General features: G+C 30.8%; 1 protein-coding gene across 1 annotated transcript in view; it reads left to right on the top strand.

Moving 5' to 3' along the window:
- The window catches only part of LOC105194954 (photoreceptor-specific nuclear receptor), a 79,173-nt gene that overhangs the window by 20,629 nt on the left and 31,096 nt on the right, over positions 1-27,448 (top strand). Inside the window, exons 4-5 of the mRNA XM_026140534.2 lie at positions 10,026-10,129; positions 24,150-24,264. Coding sequence (XP_025996319.1) covers positions 10,026-10,129; positions 24,150-24,264 — 219 coding nt within the window. The remainder of the gene's footprint in view (positions 1-10,025; positions 10,130-24,149; positions 24,265-27,448) is intronic.

Below are 27,448 nucleotides of genomic sequence, written 5' to 3'. Positions count from 1 at the left end.
TGTTAGTTTATGTAAAAACGCACAACATATATCTACATAATTAATAAAATTCATAAAATTGCAAAAATAGCGATATAAATAAAAAAACTACTTTATACAATTGTTAATAATTATTGTTTAAAGCAAAATGTTAATGAACGGATAGATATATGTTGGGACCAGATAGTTGAAAAATAAGCATGTAAAATTTGATTGGTCAAGTAGTTTTTGAGTTACATTTCCCGGCGCGCAAAATTTAGCGTTTTGAGAAAAAGACGCTTAAAGTTTTGCGCTCTACTTACGCGCTCCGACCACTGAGGCCGGCTTACTTTTCTTTGACATTAACACAAAAAGAAGTCTCTTATAACTTTCTAATGTTTTTTTTTATATATTTTTGAGATAATTTCCTAACAATTTCAGCAGAGAACAAACAGAAAACGTGAAAAAAATCGATTTCAAAGTAGGTTCTCTCCTTAAAACTTTTGTAGTACGCGCCTATTTGAGCGTCTAGTAAATATAAAATATTGGTTTTAATTTTAAAAACACAGTGTTTTGTTATAAAATTTTATACTTATTCAAAATAAAAAGAAAATATTGCAGAATATGCGCAAATGTATGTACGAGGTGTGTTCAAAAAGTATCGCGAATTTTGTGTTTTTTCAAAAATTATTTATTTATTCATGAATATATATTTTGTCCCCTTCAAAGTAATCCCCATGAGATATTATACACTTGTGCCAACGGTTTTTCCAATCTTCGAAGCACTTCAAAAAATCATTTTTTTTTATCTTGTTCAGCTCCTCCTTCGATGCCGTCTTTATCTCGTCAAGCGTAGCGTAACGTCGTCCTTTCATGGGCCTCTTCAGTTTAGGGAACAAGAAAAAGTCACAGGGGGCCAGATCTGGGGAATACGGTGGCTGCGGCATCATTAGTGTGTTGTTTTTGGCCAAAAAGTCGCGCACAAGCAACGATATGTGAGCAGGGGCGTTATCGTGGTGCAAAAGCCAATTTTTGTTCTTCCACAAATCCGGGCGTTTCTGGCGGATTGCTTCGCGCAAATTGCGCATAACTTGCAGGTAATATTCCTTATTGACCGTTCTACCCTGTGGCAAGAACTCATGATGCACCACGCCCCTGCAATCGAAGAAAACTGTCAGCAAAACTTTCACATTCGACCGAACTTGGCGCGCTTTTTTCGGTCTTGGTTCGTGCGGCAGCTTCCATTGAGATGATTGAGCTTTGGTTTCCACGTCATAACCATAAACCCACGATTCGTCACCAGTTATGACCCTCTGGAGCAAATTTGGGTCGTCGCGGACAGAGTCCAACATCTCATTAGCAATGTTCATGCGATGCTGGTTTGGTCGCAATTGAGCAATTTTGGTACGAATTTCGCGGCGACCCGTCTCATGCCCAAATCATTGATAAAAATCGAATGGCACGAGCCAATCGATATGTTTAGGTCCTCAGCAACTTCTCTAACGGTGATTCGACGATTGGCCAATACCATTTTCTCCACTTCATTAATTTTTTCGTCTGTTGTTGAAGTGCTCGGGCGTCCGGCACGCTCTTCGTCGTTCACATCTTCTCGGCCTTCTGAGAACATTTTGTACCACCGATAAACGTTGCTTCGGTCCAAGGTAGCTTCTCCGTATGCCACAGTCAACATTCGGAATGCATCCGCGCACTTAATTTCGTTTTTCACACAAAATTTGATACAGGTTCTTTGATCCATTTTTTTGAATAGGTAAAAATCGAAGACGATCCAAAACACGTGCAAGCAAAGCAGCTGTCAACAATTAAGTGAACATTCAAAATGGCCGAGCTTGTCGGCATAAGTGAGAGACATGAGTACCAACATAACGCCACAAAAAGATCGAAATTCGAATATACGTAACCCGCGAAAATTCAAAATTCGCGATACTTTTTGAACACACCTCGTACGTACGTACACGTAAATCTTCCATGTAAAGATTGTCGTATTGAAATGTTGTAGAAAAGAAGGGCATCTATTTTGATTTTAGTAAAAAACTTTGTTAATAATCCGTATTCTATATTGAAAGTTGAACGATTATATTTGTCAAAATATTTTTTAATAAATTCTAAACTCAAAGTAATGAAATATTTATTACTCAGAGTGTGATTTATAAAAATGTAACACACTGCATAATCGATAGAAGAAAAGCACACATGGTAATATGGCTAGCCCAAAAATAAATTTAAAAAATTCGTTTACTGAAAAACACACAAACAGAATTTAATTGAAAGTTATACATTTTTAATTTTTCCATCGTTTAGAATTTTCCTGTGTTTAAAACACTAGAAATATGATTAAAAATACCATTTAAACCTTGTTTAACATTAAATAACACTAAAATAACAACAAAATAGTATTTTTACTGTTTTTGAATACAGCCGTCTAGAGTGACAATCAATTTATTGAAGAAATATTTTAACATGAAAATTTCCCTTAAAAAAGCATATTGACATAAATCCATGTTATTATTTAACTTTGCATAACTCGAAATGTGTACAGCCGAATAAAAAGTTAAATGCATGCATATGAGCAAATGGGAAATATAGGAAAGAACAGGGTAATATGGCACCCATTTTTGTTTTATTGAATAACTTTGTTTATAATTAATATTTTCTATTGAAACTTGAACGATTACATTTGTCAGAGTGTTGTTTGACAAATTTTATACTCAAAGTAATGAAATATTTATTATTTAGGACGTGATTTATAAAAATCTAATGCACTGCATAATCGGTGGAAGAAAAAAGTGATTGTAATATTGCTATTCATAAAAATAATTAAAAAAAATTAGTTTAGTTTAAAAGAAACACAGTATCTTGTTACAAAATTATATATTTTTACTTTTCCATTGTTTAGAATTTTTCTGATTTAGAATTTTCCTGCGTTCAGAAGTTTTAGAAGTACCATTAGAAATTTTATTAAAAATATCATTTTATCCCTATTTAACATTAAACAACAAGCATAAAATAATGTCTTTAATGTTTCTAAACATAGCTCTTTAGAATGACAATTGATTTATTGAAGAAATATTTCGGTATAAAAATTTCGCTTAAAAAATTATATTAATAAAATTCTATGTTATTGCTTTAATTTTGTATAACTCGAAATGTATATGGCCGAATAAAAAGTTAAATAACAAAGAAACACTTGAGTGTATGTACCTTCGTGTGATAATACACTCAAGCTTAAGAATAATGAGGAAGTGTATGTAATTAAAAGTTAAAAGTGTACCTTGAAAAAGTTTAGAATTGCTCAAAAGTAAAAATGCCTTATAAAAATTGTCAGTCATTATGTATTGACATATTAACATCACTAAAAAACGGCAGGCTACTAAACGAATAACTCCATAAGCAATTGTTGTAATACGTCACTTAATAACGGAATTAATAGGGGTAGCATATTGTCGATAGTAGCCATAATACTCTCTTCTCCTCTAATAATATGTAGATACACAGGGTGTCTTAAAATTAGGTTTTTTATGAGCAAATTCTTCGGAATATTCTAAGTCGAAAGTCTTAATATGAAAATACTATAATACTTTTTGAATTATAAATTATTAAAGTTATCCAATTGTAGCGCCTAGAATTCACGCGCTCAGGGATGGCACTTAACACTGTAGTAAATTGTCAAATGAAGTATGTCGACGTACTTTATTTGATAGTTTTGACAATTCGATTTATGTATGGCTTAACATTTCGTAATATTAGGTTGGCATTAATCTTTATGAATAATTTAAATTAAATAATCACTGATGAACAAGATAAAGTTTAAAAGTGACTCCTTATCATTATATGAAAAATCAAGTTTATATGTAGAAAGTCAGTCAATGTACAAGGACATCCTCATTATTGTGCTATGTGCCAGGCCTGAGCGTGCGAATTCTAGGCGCTACAATTAGATAACTTTAATGATTTATAATTCGAAAAGTATTATAGCCTCGACATTTTCGTATTAGAATTTTTGACATAGAATATTTCGAAGAATTTGCTCATAAAGAAACTTCTGCTAATTTTGGAACACCCTGTATATTGTAGAAATATATATTTTTTCCACATATTAAAAATAATTGCAATACATCAGTATAAGAATTACAGTTAACACGGTCCATAATACCATGCCATCTCTAATATTTATAAATTAACAATAATTCCAAGTAAAAAATCAATTGAATCTATCATTTAAGTAACATATGTATATTTATGTATGTACAATATATTTATAAATTGTATATTTTACTAACAAAAATATTTGAAAGAGAAAGAGACATATTAGATGATAAAAGAAATAATGTGTTCAACATAGAATAAATATATTATCTTAACAAGTGTAATACGCTCTAAAAATTTTTACTTTTGAACACACAAAACAGAGGTAAAGAAAACGCCTTTGTTTGGAATAGCGACATTTGCGCGCAAGAGTTCAAGTGCAAGCCCCGCGGGAGCCCGTGCGAACATTTCGGTCGTTCTTATCCACGCACGATGCACTTAATTGCATTTAACCGATCCGTGAGGATTTGCGCTAATCCGGCGATTGTAGACGACGCGCCATCGCGGCGCATCGCATCAGGACGCATCTGTCGCATCTCCTTCCCCTCTCTGCGGATAATTGGTTATCTGTGCGAAGGCTCTTCAGCTCTTCAGCTCTAAGTCTTGCCGCGAGCGACAGTCTCTCGTTTTTTTCATTTGCAACTTAAAGGTTCGCTGATATAGATAGCCAGAACTTGTACAATTCTCATCATAACGTTGCAAAAATTAAAAATAATTTATATCTTTAGTGTTTACCAATCGTTTAATGCTCTAAAAATTTGGTAAAAATACTTTGTGATACGTAGAGTATTGATATCAATGATATTAATGTAAATGGTTTCTTAAATATTTCATAACATATACTATATATTTTAATAATATGTAGCTTAATAATATATAATTTTAGTAATATACAGTTTATGTCAAATATCAGTTCTAAATTTATTCAAGTTTTATAATGTAATTTTGTATTTAATTTTTTTTAACAATAGTGTATAACAAAGTATGATTTTATAACAATCAGCTAAAGACATTCTGTAGCTTGAAAAAGTTAAGGAGAGTCACGTTCATTAATAAATATCTTTTAATAAAGTATCTTTTGCTATTGCCATTACCAAAATAATAAATAATAAATAAAATTTAATTTATAAAGACGATAATTTGTTATTTAAAATAGTTTTTTAGAATATTAATAAATATTGTGAACAAAATTGGAAATAAATTGTTTATAATAACCCTAGTAACAATTTACTGCAAGACTGCTGCAAATCTTGTAGTAAGTGACGTTATGATTTGCTTCCTCGTTCTACTCAAGTTTTCCGAAAGATTTTGTAAGGTAGATTCTTGCAAAAGAAACTCACATATATCTGTTGCAAGAATTGCAGCATTTTGTTTACAGACTCCAATTAGCGGAAAGAATCTGCTTCAATTAAATTTGATTTCTGCAGCAAGTATCTGCAAATAAAGTCGATTTGTGTGTCATTGCATAAATCTTTCTGACAGACTGTCAGCAGGATCATATTGAAAATAATCTTTTGTACATCTGACTCAATTTTGCTGCATTTAATTACACGCAGATTCTGCTCTGCAGAAATTGTTACTAGGGAATGATTTAAATGCAATAAGCAACATTGTCACATTTTCATTAGTACAACATCATATTTAGAGAGATTCGTGTCATTCGTGAACTTTGCATACTTTTACACGAAAATAATACAGTAAAATGTTATTTTTTAATTCTAAAATATTCTTTAAAACTTTATTGTTATGAATATAGTTTCCAAATTCTTATAAGTATTTTGTTTTGATTCTTATGTTTTGTATCTTATACTTTGCAATTAAATTATTTAAATAATGTTGTTTAAATTACTGAAATAGTAACACATAGAAAAACGCCAGCAGTTATTAGTAAGCGATTCATAGTCAAAAACTTAAGCAGTACCGTTAAATAGTAACAAGTTATACACAAGCATGTTTCTTACTGTTTCAATTTTTTTGCGTTCCTAGCCTAAAACTTTCTTTCCCATAAGACTCAATATCATTTTAAAAAGCTATTTAAAGAAAACTATACAGTCAACAGATTTGAAAACAATAAGGAATGTTTATATACAATATTAATCATAAACTTATTCTCAAAATTTGATCAAATTGCTATATTATATGAAAAGATTGGAGAACCTTTATCGACTTATTGGAAAATATTATTTTGTACCAGTTAACCATAATCGCATGTAATACTCACTACAATCATCCTTTCCACAAAATATATCCGCCGCATATGCGGAAAAAATTAGTAGCGGAAGCTAGCGGCTGTTGCTGTTAGCGCAATTTTAATAAATGTCAGTCACATGGAACCGGGCGCTATCTTGTCCCGAGGCGTTTTAATACGAAGGGCCCGCCAATCGAACCGGTCTCCCGGTGTGGTGCTGCCGCGTCAGCGGGGAGTTCGCCGTGCAAATTGATTTGCGTTCACACCCCAACGGATCCGTAGGGCGCGAGACTGGTGCCCCTCCCGCGCGAGCTCCTCTCCTGTATTCACCCTTCAGAAGCACATCATACATTTATTTACGCATCTCTCTGTTCTACGAGCGGTCGGCATTGTTCGCCTCATTGAATTACCGGAAGCATGTGCTGCCGGTTATCACGCCGTCGATCGCCCTATTTCGCGTTGTCGGATGCACATCATGGATGCACTGGATATGTGTTGTTTATTAGTGGTGTCATCAACGAAGCGATAGGCTCTCGTTGTTACCCTTTAATCAATAAGCATCCGTTAAACAATTTTTCTGATGCAACATGACGTTATGAATGCTAAGAGAAGATAAACGACGCGTATTAAGCCGTATAACGCATTGGAGAGGATTATAAATAATTGATGTAAAAAAGTTTAAAATAGAAGCTTATTATCTATAGAGCACGAGGATGAGAATACATAATTTTTCGAATAATCCACTCCGAGGAGAGAAATTACATTTTATTTCATTTATTATAAATCCAAAGATCGTATAGTTATTGTAATAAATTTCTTAGGGTTAATTCTTTTCCTCTTGTGTTTAAATTCTTGTTTTCGCTCAAAAAATAATCATTCTAATCGTAAGTTTCACACAACAGAGGAACTTTCTAACGAGGTTATTATCTTTCGCGAGATCGATTCTTGATGACAATGTTTCATCAACAATCATCGTCAAATTCCGTAGCTCTTGTCCCTTGCGGAAAGTCGAAGAAATTTGGACGCACTTGTCGGAAATCCGGGGTACGCACTCTTCGAGAGATGGTGTTAAATTCGATTACTTCCATTGTTGGGCTAACCTGGTTATCCCTCCGAGCTGACTAACGTAAAGAGGCGACTGTCCGGGGTCACGTACCTTCTTCTTATCCCTCTTAATCTCGTCCAATTCAACGACGGCGTCCCCGCCACTTCATTGCCTGACCTTAAAGGAGTCCTACTTTCCTCCCCTGTCATACGGCGCGGATATAAAATCGCTACAATTCAAATAAAACCAGGGAATTTTTGCGCAAGGTGTTTAGACTTTATTGCCTTTTATCTTATTAGTAATATTATGATTGAGAGAAAAGTATGTGGTATCCGTGTTTATAATTAAATGTTAAAATAATTATGATTAGGAAATTTATTTTTATTATGTTATTACTGTTATCGTACAATATTATGTGCTGTTAAGAATAATAATAATGATAATAATAATAATAATAATAATACATATATTGTTGTTACACTGATGTAAAAAATGATTATAATTATCATTATTCAACCTAATTGAATTGAGTGATATTGCGGATTCAGTATGGATCTGAATATATTTTCTTAATTAAGCACAAAATTTTTGAAAAACGCTGTGAAAAATTGTTTACAAGAAATATTTTTCACAACTTTATACAATTTTATTCCTTGAATTTTTACCTTTAAAAAAAAATCATTTATTTATTATGTTTAAGTAAAGATACATTAATTTAAATTTTTACAAGATACAATAAACCTATGCATATTAATAGTTAAGGAAATTTTGGAACAAACTTCAATTAGGATTAAATAGAGGAGAAGAGGGTATTATGGCTGCTGTCGGCAATATGGCTACCCCTATTATTTCCGTTATTAGGTGACGTATTCTAACAATTGCTTATGGAGTTATTCGTTTAGTACCTCGCCGTTTTTTAGTGATGCTAATATGCCAATACAACATGAATGATAATTTTTATAAGGCATTTTTACTTTTGCGCACTTTTAAACTTTTTCAAGATACACTTTTAATATGTAATTACATACACTCCTTCATTATTCTTAAACTTGAGTGTATTCTCACATGAAGGTACATGCAATCGAGTGTTTTTTTGTTATTTAATTTTTTATTCGGCCGTATACATTTCGAGTTATACAAAGTTAAAACAACATGGAATTTTATTAATATAGTTTTTTAAGCAAAATTTTTATATCGAAATATTTCTTCGATAAATCGATTGTCATTTTAAAGAGCAGTATTTAGAAACATTAGAGACATCATTTTGTGCTTATTGTTTAATGTTAAACACGGATAAAATGATATTTTTAATAAAATTTTAATGAAATTTAAGGGGGCAACCTAGTGTAAACAACCGTTTCTTCTCAATTTTTTAAACAAAATATGGTAAAATTTATTGAATGTAGATTAAGTATACGATAATATTCACTATTTAAAATAATTAAAACAATTTTGTTGGTGTTGAAAAATTTCAAAATGGCGGCACAGCAGCTGCTTGAAGTTGGCTCCTTGAATTTGCGCCAGCTTACGCCGAGGTCACAAAATTAATGTAAAACAAAAATTTCAAGAAAATTTCGTTAGTTTATATAAAAACGCACAGCATATACCTAAATAATTTAAAAAAATCATAAAGTTGCAGAAACGGCGATATAAACATAAAACAACACTTTAAACAATTGTTAACAATTATTGTTTAAAACAAAATATTAATGATCGGATAGGTATATGCTGGGACCAAATAGTTGAAGAATGAGCATGTAAAATTTGAAGATGATCGGTCATGTAGTTTTTGAGTTACATAGGCCGGCGCGCAAAATTTAGCGTTTTGAGAAAAAGACGTTTAAAGTTGTTTATCTACGCCCTCCGGCCGCTGAAGCCGATTCACCTTTCTTTGAAATTAACACAAAAAATGTCTCTTGTAACTTTCTAATGTTTTTTTACATATTTTTGACAATTTTTCCTAACAATTTTAGCAAAAAAAGTAGTAAATGTGAAAAAATAGATTTTACACTAGGTTCTACCCTTAAGACGATCTTAAATATAAAAATCGACTATGAATTTCGGCCATAAACAATTGCTACGTCCAATCACTTCAATTCGACTATTCGAGCTAGGTCGAAGAGTGAGGCGAGTGCTGCCAACCATTCCCGCCACGCTGCGCGCGGACTGCAAATAGTGCCCATACTGGTATCGCTGGCGCGCTGTATGAAAAAATAAGTTTAACCTGGCAACTACTAATCATGTGCAAAGTTTTGTAAAGCACATGTTGGTCACTGAATGTAAAACGAGCATAAAATGACGCATCATACATTTATCAAACATAGGTACTGCTAGCTAAAGTAACGATACAGTAACGGCTGAATTCGTTACCGTTATCGTTACAGACATAAAAAAGTAACTCTCGTTACCGTAAAAAAGTAACGAAAATGATAACGGCGTTACAAGTAACGCGTTACTTTCCAACCTTGCAATCATTTTTTATTAATGTAACATAGTGTATGTTGTTACTGACATATAAAAGTAATAACTACAAATAGAGCACCCAACTATAATTATTTTAACATTTAATTATAGCCATAAGTATCAAATATTTTGTTCTTAATATACCTGCAAGATAGAAGGATTCAAAATCCTATTAGGAAAAAATATAAAAAATCTTTGTTAGGAAATTTATTGACATATAATGTATTTATAATGAATTAAATGAATATTATATCTTTTTTTATACAGATGTCAAGCTGGTACTGGAAGATGCGTTGTGGACAAGGCACATCGAAATCAGTGTCAAGCATGTCGTCTGAAAAAATGTATGCAAATGGGAATGAATAAAGATGGTAAGTAACAATATATGATTTTTCAACAAAATTTAAAAATTTTTTGAAAACAATTATACAAATAAAGGGTGAAAGAGAGAAATTCAGGAATGAAAAATCGAATCAAATCGAAAATAGTACAAAGCACATAAAATAAATTTTCTAAATTATAAGTCAAACTTTCTAATACATGACTCATTTTATTTGTAATTTATAATTATAAAATATAGTAACAAAGAAGTTTTACATTAAATTACAATAAATAAAATATAAAATCTTATAAAATGTAAAATGTATTTTTAAAAAAAGTACCAATACCACAGTTTATTAAAAAAAACCGCAGTCTTTTATACAATATATAATAAAAAAAAAAGTGGGGATTAAGAATCCACCATTAAGGCCATTTTGTATGATAAATTTCAAATAGATGTACGCCATTTCCCATATAAAAATCGACGCGTTGTTGCGACGCAATTCGATTCAATTGGAAGGATCTCCCCTTGCGACATCGAGTTCGGCAATAAGAAAGTTATCAGCGGGACGGCGCTGAGGGAAGCGAGAACGCAGGAAGGGAAGAACAAGAGGAAGATGGAGAGACAGGTGCGCGTCCGTGTCTCGCCGAGAGGCATTAAGAGTTGAATCGAAGGCTGTTCGGAGCAGCCAGACTTCCGCTGTACAAGCCTCGCTTCGCCTTTATCCAGTTATTTATGTCGTGAACATAAAGGGTCTGCCCGAATTCTTCTTTCCCGCCGCTGATTGATTCCGGCATTACCCATGGAAATAAATAATCCGCCGAATCCATAACTTCCACTCGGCGACAATGTCTCAGAAACTAGCAATAGAATACCAGTACCTTGATGACGGTGATCGACGCGAGGCGATACCGCCATGTCATTCTGATCGATTAATCCAATTTTTTTTTTGAAGAAAATCTTTAAAGAAAAAGAGAGAGAGAAAGAGAGAGAGAGAGAGAGAGAGGGCAAAAGAAATTAAAATTTAAGAGATTTCTTAGTTTTTTAAATATAAAAACGTGAACAAATTTTAAGAATGAGTTTATACATGATTAATATACAAGGTGTTCTACCACTTTTGCATTTTCTTTTAGAAACGAATTTCTTAGTTAACTTAGAGACGAAAATGTTCTAATAAATGTTGAGGTTACAATATTTTTTAAATTATAAGCGAATTAGGTGTACCAATTGTAATGACTTTTCCCTCAAGTATGATCTATTCTTCATTTTGACACAAGTAAAGAAAGGGCCTCTTTTAAAATAACAAGATTGAAATAACATTATGTGTGCATTAGTGATAAAATTCTTTTACAATTTGAATGAATGTTTTGTAGATAATAACAATTTCATAAAATATTACGTAAAATTATTTATGAGAAGTAAGCCATTTATATATTACACAAAACTAGTAGTATAAATTTTAAAAGAAAAAATTGTAAAACTTGCTTGCTCTTCATAAATAATAAATATTTATAATTTAAAGAAAATCACTCTTTTTAAGTAGCTAAAAAAATTTTGAAAAATTTCGATTTTTTTCAAGAAATTCAAATTTTTATGAAAATTTTCGTTGTTTTGCTATGTAAAAGATTATGTATTTTATTAACATTATATTATATATTTATTCATAATGTATTTATTGTAATTTTTTGAAGATAACTGCTTAACATCTCTGACAGCACAAAAGTCCAGAAGGCATAAAGATATTCATTAAACACCTTCTGGGCATCTTTATAATATCTTTCAGACTTTTGTATCGTTTGGGATGTGACACATTAACTTCATTTATTTAATTTCAGTTAAATGTACGCAACCATTTTCTTTACGAAAAGAAGCAAATGTTATATGAAAACATGTGAACTTCTTTACTGTTGGAAAAAAACTGCAAAAAAACCGCAAAAAATTGACAAAACCGATGCTTTTCTGAGATTTTAAAACTATAATACATAAATATTGCATAATATCTGTGCTGTATCTGTTATACAATCAGATCATTTTAATGGCCTATAATTTAAAAAAATATTAAAGCCTTGACATTTCTGTATTAAAATTTTTGTCTCTAACCTATCTTAGAAATACTTGTTTAAGAGAAATTGCGGTAACAGATACCCTAATAAGCATTTCTTTTTTATAAATTGTTTTGATTATTTTTGACATTTTTTTAAAAATAATTTTCTAAATTAACTTCAAGTTTTATGTGAAAGACAGCTTAGGTCCAATACACAATGGAGAAATAGTAGATATTAGAAATAAGAATTAGAATTTTAGAATCACCCTCAATTAATATTGAATGTAACGTACAATAGATATTAATAAGAAATAAAACATAAATGTGTTATACGAAACGCAACATAACTTATCATTTATCTATAGTATTTATTGAAAAAACTGATTTTGAAACTCCAATTCCTATTCCCAACAACTGATATTCCTCCATTGTGCAGAACTTTAAAATAATTTAATCGCAATACAAAATATAAACGAATATAAACGGCATTCTAACATATGACCTATACAAAAAATATACATAGTATACTCATAGAAAAATAACATTTATAAGAGGATGTTAAAATTGTCAATCTTACCGGCTGAACATTGATTTACACACAAATACCAACTACTACCAATCTATGCCATCCATTTCATTCTAATATATGTTGAAGATAGTTCGAAGGATGAGCTGAAACGTATAATATATCTATATGTAATAATCTAACTTTGTCTTGCGTTATTTTTTCCGCACCGTTTACCGCGCCTAACTCGTATTTAAGTTTATTTCTTGCTTTTTACTGACAAATCTATTTATATTAATTTATTTATTTTAAATGTGTGATGAGATATCCGCGAAATTGTCCACTATGCTCCTACCAAGAAACTAAACGACCAATACGGACCTTTACTATTAGCAGTTAGAAAGAATTCAGACTAAATTCAAGGAGCTCCAGCCCTACCTTGTCAATCGTAAAAGTATCGTCTTCTATCAGAACAACGCTAGCTCTCATGTGAGCGCACCCACGCCCACGTTGAGAAAAATAGAAGAACTTAATTGGAAACTTCTTGCACATCCAAAGTCCAAAGTGAATTGGATCGTTTTTTTTTTTTTTAATTTCAAGACTACAGCTTTCTACAAAGACTTATCAAATTTGTAGATTGATGATAGGAAGCCATTAGACAAAACAGATATTATATTGATGATTAAAATAAAAGCACTTTTCTTAAAAAAAAAATATTTTTTTCTTTTTTGTATAAAATACAAAAAGACTTTCAACGCGATAGAAATTTAATAACATGTAACGTTTTAGAATATGTAATTCGTAAAATTTTGAACATTTTATAAAATATATTATATTAAAAAAAATAAGTTTTTAAAATAATTTCTTTGCTGCTAATAAGCATTATACAACGTCTAAGATTGAAAACAAGGCTGTAAAGTCGCAAAATGATTTTACGCTTGTATGCAAATGGCTAATGATTTTCTTACGACTCTCTCACAATATAACTTTATACTATTCACAGCTTTTATGCTAAATTAAAGTTAAAAAATTAATATCTACCGTACTTCTCAAAATTACGTAAAGAATATACACTTGTAAAAATTGTGACTACTTGCAAAACTGAAATTTAACTTTTATAAAAACGCAATAAATGGCCAGTACTAATGACACACTAATGATTATTAACTATCTTACAATGTCTAAATAAATTGTAACGAAAAAATTTTAACGGCTGCTTTTAGAATTCAACATGAATTATACGAGATATCATGGTATCTCACCATTCCTGTCTTTTCTCTATATATTAAAGCATTTTAAATATGTATGCATGTATACAATTATAGTTATTTACAGATACTTATATGGGCAGAATAGCATCTAGAATAACTTTCCTATTATTCGTTTAAATACAACCAGAAAGAGAAAATTAATATAATACAATAATCAAATGCACTATAAAAATTGTTATAGGTTTACTTTAATCGTTATTGTAAATAAATAATGTAAAATAAATGTTAAATTAATATTACATAAATGCTAGATAAATATTTTTTTTAATTATTATCTTAAAGAAAAAAATTTAATGTAAAGTGTTTATGTGATAAAATAAATATTATTTTTACAATAAAGTTGTATAATATATAATAAATGAAAAGTAAATACTATAAAACATTTTAAAAATATTGTGTGCAAAGATTGGGAACATGTAATGTTTTAGAATGTGTAGTTTGTTGCAATATTCATTATCAGTATTTAAAACCTACAATTAACTTTGTGAGTATTTATCTGCTTTTTGGTCACTATTATAAATAAATCATAATTAGAAAATGTCATTTCATAAAGCTGCAAAGTGTTATTTTTCAATATTATTTTAATTTTATGATATATATTTTAAAGTAATAAAAAAATATGATACGAAATTCTTATCAAGAGGCGTGGTCGCGTCTAACGCCAAGTAACACGCGAAGTGAAGAGAGACTGTTATTTTAACATTAAATGAAACATAAAATAAAATATTTTTAAACTATTACAGATACATTAAACTTATCTCAATAGACATATCAAAATAACATTTATAAAATATTTGGAACAATATTATTAAAATGTTTTTTAAACATTTAAAATATATTTTAGATAATATTTTAAAAACATTTATTTAATATTAAATAAGATAAGATTAAAGGATAAGACGACACAAATGGCATTTTACCTCAACAAAAAAGTGATATCTTACTTTATTACGATTAAAAAGAATAATATTGGAAATCTTTTCACCGAATACGTGCAACTGGTAATCAGATTTAAAAGATTATAAAAAATTTCTTCGTACTAAATTTTAAAATCATTAATTACATATTTGTGAAATAAAGTATACAAGGGATTCATATGAATACTAAATAAGATAAAGACATTACTTTTCCAACTTATTTTAATAAATTCAAAATGTTTTTAAATAAAAGGGAATACTTAATTATTAATATTATATGATACATGTGACGTAATTGATTAAACCAACATATCATTAATACGATTTACGCATAAATGTGGAATTTATAAAAAAAGTGGCATCTTACACAACCTGAGTTAGTCAACGTGTGAAAAAAAAGTCAAGTAACTCCTTTACACTTTTTTAAGCTGGAGTACTTAAACTCCTTAGACTCTTTGTCTAATGTAATATTATTTAACAAAAAACGCAACAAGTGATTAATGAAGCTTGTCAATAATTTGTAAACATAAAAATGAGATGTTAACAATTAGAGAAACAAGAAGAACAACAAGATATACGAACAACATATCGATGAAAAGCACAATGAGGTATGAAATATATCGAAAACTGAAATCGCAGATTATACAAGTGTTTAACAGTGAAATTTTTACACTTCTTTGTAAATCTTTGCTCCTCAGATTTATGGGAAAGGTGACTAGAATAATTTTTTTTTGCGACAAGCCGTATTAACGCGCACGTAAAAGACAAGCTCTCGTGTGTCACGAGCCTCGAAAAGGAGACTCGTGGCGTCCGCCGTGCTTTAATGGACGCGCGATTAGGGCACTCATTGCCGCCAAGCTGGCGCAATTTTTCCCAGCTTCCCTTTTAACAACGGACCGACAACGCGCAGTAATTTCGTAATAATAAAAAGCGTGTCGGCTCGCTTTACCTCCGGCGTGCGGCCTGCTGGGCGGCTTAATAGGGTCCTCTTGCTCCGTCGGGCCTCCTATTTCTTCTCTCCCTTTCTCCTTTCCGCTCTCATCGTCCTCACGGCGGTCTCGTACCAGAAAAGATAAACGCTGCGTACGCTTTGTTTCCATTTAATTTGCATGCACCTCGTTGCAACAAGCTACCCGCTTTTCTATCCCCTTCCCTCGATTTCTTCTTCCTTCTTTTAACTGATATGATAATTTTTTTGGTCATTGTTATGCATAAGATTTTACTGTTATTTTTGTTTAATCTCTTAACATAAGTGAACAATAAATCCTCCACTCGCATTTTGTAAGAACACTTCTAAAAAGTCCACTACTATTACTCTTTTAAATTTGTTCTCAATAATCATATAATAAATTAATATAAGAAAACAATTGCTTCAATATAAATCTTAAATAAAATGTAGAAAGATTATATAAAAAAAAAGTATTACAGTTCGATATTTGCAATCAGATCACATTCGAATTATGGAGGTCGGTTATTAAAAACATACAAATTATTAAACGTAATGTTCTCGCTCATACCCACAAGTATGATTCCATCATTATTTCTCGTAACACTTTCCGCGCGAATTCTCGCACCAGGATGCGCGAACGCCCCCGTGCAGATTATTTCTCTCATTTGCATCGTCACTGCACCGCGGGAGAGCACCCTTTTGCCGACGTCATTTCGACTCGTCCTTCGTCCTTCCTGGTTATCTCCGCCGGCGAAGGCGCAAACGGGGGTCGCAGAAAGGCGGCTGAAGGGTCGCGGACGAGTCTCCACGCGCGCGTCGGGCGGTCGGCCGCACGTTGTGCATACGTTTATTTCTTCCAATTAACCCTTCGGGATTCGTTGAGGGCCACGCGACCGTCGCTAACGACCGCAGTGTTTACGGCGGCGACGAAGAGAGCGAGCGTCGCCGCGTCGTCGCGCCACAGCGAGCCACACGAGCGTGAGCTTGCAAATGCGCTTGATTGGCTCATGAATAAAAACGACAGCTCTTTTGCGTTAACCCTTGCAATCCCAATCGTTTATTTCTGTAAGTTATTTACGGGATTCGTTGGAAAAACGAAACGCTGTATAAGGTATCCCGTCCATGTACGTAACATTTTTTTTTTTTTTTTTTTTTTTTTATTATTTAGGGTGACATGAACGAGATTTAGATTTTTTTTAACGAAGAAGTAAAAACTAATAAGTGTTTTTATATATATACTTTTTATATGTAAAATACGAAGGAATTGCGGGCATTATATTGCGTATCTACACAAGGGATTCTTCACGACCTTCGGATTATTGCCCTTATATTAAAAATGTGCTGGTATGACCGGTATTACCGAAAAGATCACTGGGGCCATACACATTGCTTGCGCCTTGTTCTCAGAATTTACCTCTTTCAATCATTTACGATATTGGTAAAAATCACAGAAATGTTTTAAAAACATTTAAAAACATTTATTTGATGCAGAAGAAAGTGTATTATGACAACTAATTTATATTTTTTTAACAACTTTGTTAATAATCAATTTATTATATTAAAATTTAACAATTACTATAATACCATCAAAGTATCGTTTAATAATTTCTAGTTGTAAAATATTAATTATTTAGCCCGTAATTTATCAAAATTAATAACATTGAATAATGGATCAATGAGAAAAAGAGGTGATAGTACGGCTGTGTTAAAAATAAATTTTAAAAATTGGATTTGTTAAAAAAAATATAGTTAATTGTTACAAAATTGTATATTTTTAAGTTTCCATCATTCAGAATTTTTATAATTTAAAATTTTCGTACATTCAAAAACATTAGAGATATCATTTTATCCTTGTTTAACATTGAACAGTACAAGGATAGCAGTCCTTTAAAGTGTCAACCGATTTATCGAAGAATCATTTCGATATGAAAATTTCGCTTAAAAACTCTTATAAAATGCTAAGTTATTGAATAATTTTGCATAACTCGAAATGTTTATAGCCGAAAGTTAAATAACAAGAAAATCTTGAGAACATACATTCATGTTATAATACGCTCAAGTTTAAAAACAACAAGGAGGTATGTGTAATTAAGCGCTAAAATACCTTGAAAAAGTTACGGAATGCTTAAAAGTAAAAATGTCATAACAATTGTCAGTTGTTGTGTATTAACATAGTAGCGTCACAACGTAACAGCAGGCTACTAAACAAGTAATTTCATAAACAATAATTTTATTTATTATCTAATAACGGAGATAATACGGGTAATCGTAATGTCTACAGCAGTTATAATATCTCGTTTTTTCTAATAATTTTACTAAAATTATAGTAAAATTTTTTGATATTCACAATTACTACAATTTTGAGGAGATAAATTTAAAAAAAATTCTTTCTGTATATTGATATTTTTATGTCGTAAAATTTATACACAAACAATTACATTTATCGTAGGAAAAAACATAGTAATCATTATCAACACCAATGTTATCAAAAACTTTTTCGTTTTCTCATATGGATGGCTGGTAAATGAAACCCTCGGGTGGTCGTACACTGCGTTACGTACTGCAAACAATAAGCATCGCTGGCTTGCTGCGTGCCCTGTTGAATTCACGCGTGTCAGATACAGACCGCCAGCGTGATATAACGTGGCGTTACGTGAATTTGACGAGAGGGCGGCAGACAACCGCAAACTCCTGTTGCTCCCCGCCCTGCGTCCGCTCGACTAATATTTCAATAATATTTCAATCATCCGCGAATTCAACGAGCGGCACAATGCTCCTATTGTTTGCCAACGCGCATCACCGTTTATAGTATATTCTCACTAGAGGTCGCCATTCTTTTCCGAAAAATGACCAAAAAAGATTTAAAAAAAATGTGATCAAGTAAAGTAAATGTGAATCGATAATTCTTAAGAGTTTCATCGGTCTCTGATTTCACTCGTTATTGATATAATCGGAAAAATAATTCAGTTTTAAACAAAATATGAATTTTATTAATGCCACTCTAGTTTCAAATAATGCATAACGGCACTTATATTGAAAACACAATGCATTAAAAATTGTGCGAACTTAACAGCATCATAATTTCATATTATATAAATTTGTAAGAAAGATTTTAAAAAATATAATATTTGTAAAAATAACGTTTGTGTAAAAATGACGCAAAATATATACATATTGCAATTACGTTATTTAATATATAATTGATATGGGGAAAAAACGCATTGTAACACATCGCTAAAACTAGTAACAATCATTAACAATTCGATTCATCGAGATTCATTGAATGTAAGATGAAACTTTCGATCGTTGTATATACAAAAATACCAATCATCACTTATAAACATCGAATTTATAATTGCGTTGCTATACTCATTTATCCTGGATGACACCGCATTACGAATGTCAAAAATTAAAATGCATTTTTTCCACTAATTTAGAAGGAAAGAATTTTATAGTTTACATACAGCAGTCTTAATTTTTAATAGTTAACTGTCAAATCAGTATAGGGTAAAGTTGCCTATTATGGAATGCGTTCTTAATATGAGGTAGCGAGGTTTCTGCTACATTAATAAACGCATATGGTTGATACCATCATAAATTTATTACTCTTGGAGTGAAATCTATTTAATAAAAAATTCATTATTAGATCATGCATGCAGTCGTTGAAAATAAAATTCTTTTGAAATTAGATGCTGTCAAGTTTTATTGAGATGAGTCTTTAAACCTTGTTTATTATAAAATAAACAAATATTTGATAACAAATATTTGATAATAAATTCTACATTCAGTGATAAAGCAGTGTTAATAGAAAAATACGGAATGTGATGATTTGCTTAATTATAAATATTAGATTTGGTGAAACCGCAAAGCGTAGAACGCGTAATATGAGACACTAAAAATTCCTATTTATTATTGTATATTCTGACTTCGAGAGCTTTCCAAAATGCTATAACAAAGTTTTTTATTGAGGACTTTTAAATTATGAGGCTTGAAGGTTATGGCTTTCTGCATTAGCACTGAGACTTTAAAATATCTCTAATAGAATTGATTTTGGAGAAAAATATTACCTACCAAAGTTTTTGAGTATCGAAAGAGCTATTCGTTTGATCAACTAGATTTTGAATCTAGAGCTTAATTTGAACCTAGTAATATCCAAGTCAATAAGACCAATTTCATATAAAAAAACCTTTGTATCTCATATTAGGAATCCTTTTTTTGAATTAGCAAAATCGGCAATTTTCACAAAAACTTTCATGTACAAACTATAACTATTATCGATTGCTAATTTTTGGCGATGAAACTTAAATATATTTACTATAATTTGGTTATGAAAACAGGATTTAATGGTATAAATTAAATTAAATATAAGCTTTTTAAAAAAGGTATCTCGTAATAGGCAACTTTACCCTATGCTTTTATATCCTTTAGCATCATCACACGTATATGTATGGAATAAGGATACTAGATACAGATCACTCTTAAAATATAAATTCTTAAAATATAATTTCTCATATTTTTATTCAGAATAATATTGAACAAACATTAAAAAATATAATGTATTGTTATAAATAATCATAAAGAATATTGTACAAATAACTTTATTTTATTATTTTATTACTATTTTAATATGTTTTTAATTTTTATTGAATGAAATAAAATAAATGACTCACAATTGGGACTTGGTTAGCGGATCAGTTTTCAAAATGTTTTCAAAATCCATTTTAGAAGTTTTATTATATCCTATAACAATAGTAAAAATTATTTGCATTTGCATACTCAATGTAAAATAACGAAATTACAATAAATCCACATCTAATTTTAAAACCCAATTGTGGATCCTTGAAAGTGGATCGTTTTGTTTATAATAAAAATTATTAAAAATAAAAATTATATAATGAAAATAATGAAAACAATTGACGAGAATTATATATTTAAAAATCAAAAACAAATTATACACAATTTAATAACAAAATTTTTACATAGGTATGCACTATTATTTATTTGTATTTTATACTTTTTGTACTTAAACAAATATAAATATATAAATATATATATATATATATATATATATATATATATATATATATATATATATATATATATATAAAGGAGAAAAAGGTACTCTGGATATTATGGCTACCCCTTTTATCTCTGTCATTAGGTGATGAATTCTAGCAATTGCTTATGGAATTATTCATTTAATAGCCCGCGGTTTTTTTAGTGGCGCTAATATGCCAATATACATATAATAGCTGACAATTGTTATAAGTCATTTTTATTTTTGAGCACTTAAAAACTTTTTCAAGGTATATTCGAGCACTTAATTATACAAACTTTCTCATTTTTTTAATTAGTATATTATTACACGAATGTGTGTATAAATGTTTTTTTTGTAACTTAACTTCTTATTCAGCTAAATATTTCGAGTTATGCGAAGTTAAACAATAATTTGTTAATATAACTTTTTAAACAAAATATACGTATTTTGATAAATCGATCGTCATTCTAAAGTTTAGAAACGTTAGAAATATCATTTGTTGTTTAATGTTAAATAAGAATAAAATGATATCCTTTACGATATTTCTAATGTTTCTGAACGCAGGAAAATTCTAAATGATGAAAATTCTAAACAACGGAAAATTAAAAATATTTAATTTTGTACAAAAATACTCAACGTTTTTTAAATAATACCAACCTTTAAATTTATTTTTGGGCGAACCGTCACTGTTCTCACCACTTTTCCTCTTCTATCAATTATGCAGTGCGTCTTTTCATAAATTACGTTCTAAGTAATAAATATTTCAATACTGTGAAATTATCGAATCTGCATCTGGTTTTCTTATATTACAGAGTTTCCAGCAATAATCGCATTACCTCTCATGGGCAAGCAGAATGCATTAAACTGAATAAAAAAAGTTCTTTACCGTTTTGAATGTCACAAAATAATTAATGAAAAATTAATATAGATGCGTAAATTAGCGCGTGTTGCGCAATTTGACAATAGACGTTTACATACGTTTATAATTGCTAGAAACGTGGCGAGATGTTTGGAGATGGTGCAATTACTGGAGATCTTGTATATACTCAAGTATATCAGACTCTCGCAAGGAAAGTAAAGACTAATCTACATCTATCATAATACATAATGCGAACAAGGTTGTAAGAAAAGAAGCCGTCGTAAACATTATCTGTCTACAAAATTACAATACGAATCAGTAACGTAATAAAAAATGTTAGGCCAAGTAAGGATGTATCGTTGTAAAGTCGGCAACAGAAAGGTTATGGCATTTTTCATTTGATGGGTTTAAGGATACGGTCTGCTTATCAAGTGATTGATTATTACTTATAGATCTATTATGTTCATCCGCTTTGTGAGTAAGGCTAAGGTTTAAAACCCATAAAAAGAAAGTATCGCAAACTTTTTGGTTGCCCATTGTATACAGTTTGCATTATAAAAAAACGATAAATTAATTATTGCGTATGCTGTAGTATTAATACTTTTTAATTTTTATTAATAAAAACTCGAAGAAAACGTCATTGAAGATAATGGGTTTGGCCCATCAGTCTTACAATATTCGTGGATTCCATTTAATCTTTTTCGTTATATTTTTTTTCGAAATGATAGACAAGTAACGTAATCGTATACCAGGAATATAGACTTTTGCCAAATATATAGTGCATAACTTATAAAAGAATTTACCAATTAAAATCCTTTACTTCTCTTGTCAGAATAGGAAAAAAGGAAAGAGTCAACTCGTACGATGAGCTTACGACTGCTAATACGACGAGTGTCGTAAAGAGCTTATAATAGTCATTACGATGGGTATAGGTGGATTCTAATCCCTGATAAAAAAAAAATCGATAGAAAACGATAGAGTTCAGGTTCAGAAATCGGATTCAAAACAATAGAATTCTATTTTTTAGGGATATTTAAAATTTAAATTGAATATCTAAAATTGAATATCTAAAATTATTCTTGGTATCTGAAATCTAAATTGTTCAGAAAAGAAGTTTGCGTATATATCTTAAAATTATATACGATAGCAGTACGTAACAGCGAACATAAGTTAAATAACTTAAAGTTATTCACAAATGCTTGTTTTAATTTTTCCAGAAGTAATGTAGAGTAATTTTGTAGTGTTAGGTTAGATTCTTAATTCCTAAATACATAAGTGGAGCTCTCAGAGAGACCCCATGTGAAGTTTTGAATGCTTGCTGTGTGAAGACGAAATGAGATAGGAGGTTCGAAACAAAGAAAGGAAACCAAAAAAGTGTGAAATCTTTCCTTTAGATTGATATGGATGATCAACTTTATTAGTCAACTAGAATTCGAAAGGCACAGAAGCAAAGTTTTGTTGGAATCTGTGGGACTACTATTGTGTGTGAGTAAAATTATTTTGCGAGTAATCGTATAAGAAAAAAAAAATCAGACGAAACACGTTCAAACAGATCCGTTTGCATATGTTGCTTGCATATATTCTGTCTAAAGTTAGAATACTATACAGTGCTGCGGAAAAAGGGGCTTCTGCGCAGGATCCAAAAGATAACATGAAACATTCTTTAGACACCTTGAGTTAATAAAAAATACCTCATATTCACCTTGTTACATAATTATACTTATTAATAGGAATAACAATGACATAATTTTTTTGAGGGTATGACTTTACAGCCTTAAAACGACGCATTATGAAGTCTTAAAAAGTTTTTTATTGCAAAAGTATGATTTTTTTAAGAAAAGTGTATTTTTAGGCACCCAAAGATACCTCACATTCTCTTTGTTACATAATTTTTAAAAGGAAAGACAATGCTACAACGTTTTTTGAAAGTATGATTGTTTAAAACGCCGTATTTAGTCCTTAAATTTTTTTGTTGCGAAGATATGATTTAAAAAAAAAGTGGATTTTTTAACAATTTTTTATTTTTGCTTAATGATTTTTTCTTTCACAATAAATAATTTTTTGGCAATGTTGATTGTGCAGTCACATTTCTATTTGAAGAAAAAGATTATTGAAAAATATTGATTGGCACCAAAGTTATAGCTTCTCAAAGTTGAAAAAGTCTCTCGGACCGGAAAATGTGTTTACGTATTTTACGAGATCGGTGTGTTCAAGGGTTAAAAACTATCGCTTTTAATTTATTTTTTTCTTTTTTGCCTTTTTTTTATAATTTAACTTGTATTAATTTTTTCCATTAAAGCCCGTGGTATTTAAAATTTAGAACATAATTCCGATATAATAGAAAATTTTAACAAATTTGATTTTTATCATTTTTTTGCGGTGACAGGGAGAAAGAGGGGTTGGGTGGGGTGCAAAATATATGTTTATATATATATATATATACAATATGTATATATTTATAAACACAACAAAATAACAAATTGCAGCTGTTCAGAATGAACGTCAGCCAAGGAACACTGCCACCATCAGACCGGAAGCACTCGTAGAGATGGACCAAGAACGAGCGTTGCGAGAAGCTGCCGTTGCCGTAGGCGTTTTTGGGTAAGTAATACTTTATTGCTTTACTTTTTGTTATTCTCGTTATTAATTCATTTCTTAACTAATTTATTTATTACATATCTATCATTGCATTTTTTAGATAAATTGTTAAACAGAAGAAAAAATAGTATTATAGCAGGCCATTTACACAATATTCAATAACTTTAATAATAATCAATATTTTATAGGTGAAACTTAATGACAAGTGCTACCAAAGTATTGTTTAAGATTCTAGACTCAAAGGTATGAAATATTTATTACTTAGGACATGATTTATAAAAATGCATAATGGGTCAACGAGAAACAAGGGTTGTAATATAGCATACCTAAAATAAGATTTAAAAATTTATTTTGTTTGAAAACAGTATTTTGTACAAAATTGTATATTTCTTAAAAATAAATTATTAAAAAGAGCTACAAGGTGCGATTCAGCATAAACGAAACTTTTTACAAATAAAAATAACAAACAATTCTTTTGGCAAAATTGGTTTATTTTTTTTTAAATAGTTTTTTTCAGACTCGATATAGCATTTGGCACGATCCGAAAAGTTGTCGAATGTGTGTTTTAGCTCGTCGGTCCGGAAGTCCTTCAGAACGCCGGTATAAGCCTTTTAGATGGCTTTTATGTCCTTAAAATGTTTTACTTTCATTGGCAAATTGCATTTTTCCAAAAAAGTAAAAGGTGCATGGGGCCAAATCAGGCGAATACGGGGAGTGGTCGATGGTAAAAATGCAATTTTTAACCAAATAACATTGGTCATCAGTTAACTTGTGCGGAACAAATCTTTCGCACACCTTTTGGTAGCCCCAATCTTCGGTCAAAATGCGATAATGATGTTTTGGAGATTTCCAATTCATTTTCTATGAATTTCAATGATGATTTTGGATGATTTTTGATGAATTCACGCACAATTTGAATGGATTCTTGTGAGATCACGGTTTTTGGTGGACCAACATGATGGTCATTTATGTCCTCACAATCGTTTTTGAATCGCGTATATCACTCATAAACTCTGCTAGGGGATAAACAATCATTACCATAAACTTGTTGCATCGATGCAAACGTTTCGGTAAAAGTTTTACCAAGTTTAAAGCAAAACTTAATATTGACTCTTTATTCGAAGCTCATATTTCGACCGATGATACAAACATACTGTCACTTTACGTCACATACTGTCACTTTCCAGTGAACCAATTGTCATGAAGGTTGGACTGGAATGCTCGGGAAAGATGTACCCCTCTAACGCATCTATTCACTAATAGGTGTCGCCACCAGAAAATATGCTATTTAAAAAGTTCCGTTTATGTTGGAACGCACCTTGTATAATATAACAGCGAAGTTTGAAGATAGAGTTTTAACATAGATAGATGTAAATGCTGACTTACGGTCAATCAGAAGATAGATCACATTGCCAAAAGGACAGTTTTTACGAAACCAATTTTTAGACTTTTAATTGTAAAAAAGACAAAATATTACTCATTTGCGCATAAACTAATTGCTATATACTGTCGACATAATAAATTTATCCCAAGCAGAACAAAAAATCATCGCAATATCAAAATGATGTCAAAATAATTGCAAAATAATTTTCAAAAGTCTTTTTGATCTATCACTATTCACTTTCATTTTGACATTATTATGACTTGTTGCTCTGCTTGAATATGATTATCAGGTGCACCCGAATATATTTTATCCTTGTTTAACATTCGGTAAACAACAAAGATAAAATAATATCTTTAATATTTCTGAATACAGTCCTTTAAAGTGGCAGTTAATTTATCGAAGAAGTATTTTGATATGAAAATCTCGATAGTAGCCATACTACGATCACGCTTAGATAATCATATTAACAAAATGCTATGCTGTTAAATAATTTCACATAACTCAAAATGCTTATAGTCAAATAAAAAATTAAATAAATACACTGGAGTTTACGTACATTCGTGTGATAATACGCTCAAGTTTAAAAATAATGAGGAAATATTGTAATTAAATGTTAAAATTTATATTGAGAATCTAGCAAATGAAAATGAATAGCAATGAATAGAAATAAATTTATTTTGATATTTTCGAATTCTTCAAATTTTTTGAATCCATTTGAATCCAAAAATATATGAATTCAACATGATGAATAGGTCATTTTGTATTTCAATTCATTTGAATCTAAAAATAGTATAATATAATAGAGACATAAATCCATCTGAATTCAAAATGATAAATAGCGCAATTCATATTTTGATCCATTTGAGTCCATTCGAATTCAAAAATACTCAAACATTCTAAAGCTTGAATAAATTAAAATAAATTGCGATTTACAAGAAAGCTGGGACAGTTTTGAAACACTCAAAAGTAAATATTCCTTATAACAATTGTCGACTATTTTGTATTAGCATATTAGCGCCACTGCCACCACTACATAACGGCAGACTACTAAACAAATGATTCTATAAGTAACTACTAGCAATTGATCACTTAATAATGGAGACGGTAAAGTTAACCATAGTATCTACATTGGCCATAATACCTTCTCTTTGAGAAATCATCAGTTTAAAAAAAAAACGGAAGATGATCTATGAGAACAAGATCATATTCGAGAATCTCGGAACGCGATTGCGTCGAAAGGGCAAGAGTACTAAATGTTGACCGCTTGCGAATCGCATCGTAAAAGCTCTACAAAATTTCAACTTAGACATGGTCGATTAGAGAATGGTAGGCGAGATGGCGACAACGATCGATAGTCGCCTGTCGGACGGGTGCAACGGTAAGAGCAACGAGGGCCGACGACGTTGTTGGCACGTTTGATCTTCTGCTGCGCATCAGGTTTACCTTTCGCCGTTGTGAGCGACACGCCGAGCGTGATCTATCATGAAAAATTACCTTTGACTAGCAGCCCGAGTAGGCGTAGCGTTTTTCAGGTAACCGACTGCCCAGGTTGGAACTAATGGAAAATCCATAGAGTGCCAAGGGGTGAACGTTAAAAGCGACGGCCAGCGTCCCGGCGCGTCGCGGTGCAGCGCGTTGTTATTGGCGAGATATTATACTATACGCGGTACACAAGCGGCCAATCTTTCCGTGATATAAGCTTGTTTTCAAATTAATTTGAATCCATCCTTATCTTATTCATAATTTAAAAATTTAAAAGATTACATGAAAAGAACAATTTTGCTGAAATACAGATCTGAAAAT

Source organism: Solenopsis invicta, chromosome 10, assembly GCF_016802725.1.
Source record: "Solenopsis invicta isolate M01_SB chromosome 10, UNIL_Sinv_3.0, whole genome shotgun sequence".
NCBI lineage: Eukaryota > Metazoa > Arthropoda > Insecta > Hymenoptera > Formicidae > Solenopsis > Solenopsis invicta.
This window is presented reverse-complemented; position numbering and strand designations above follow the sequence as displayed.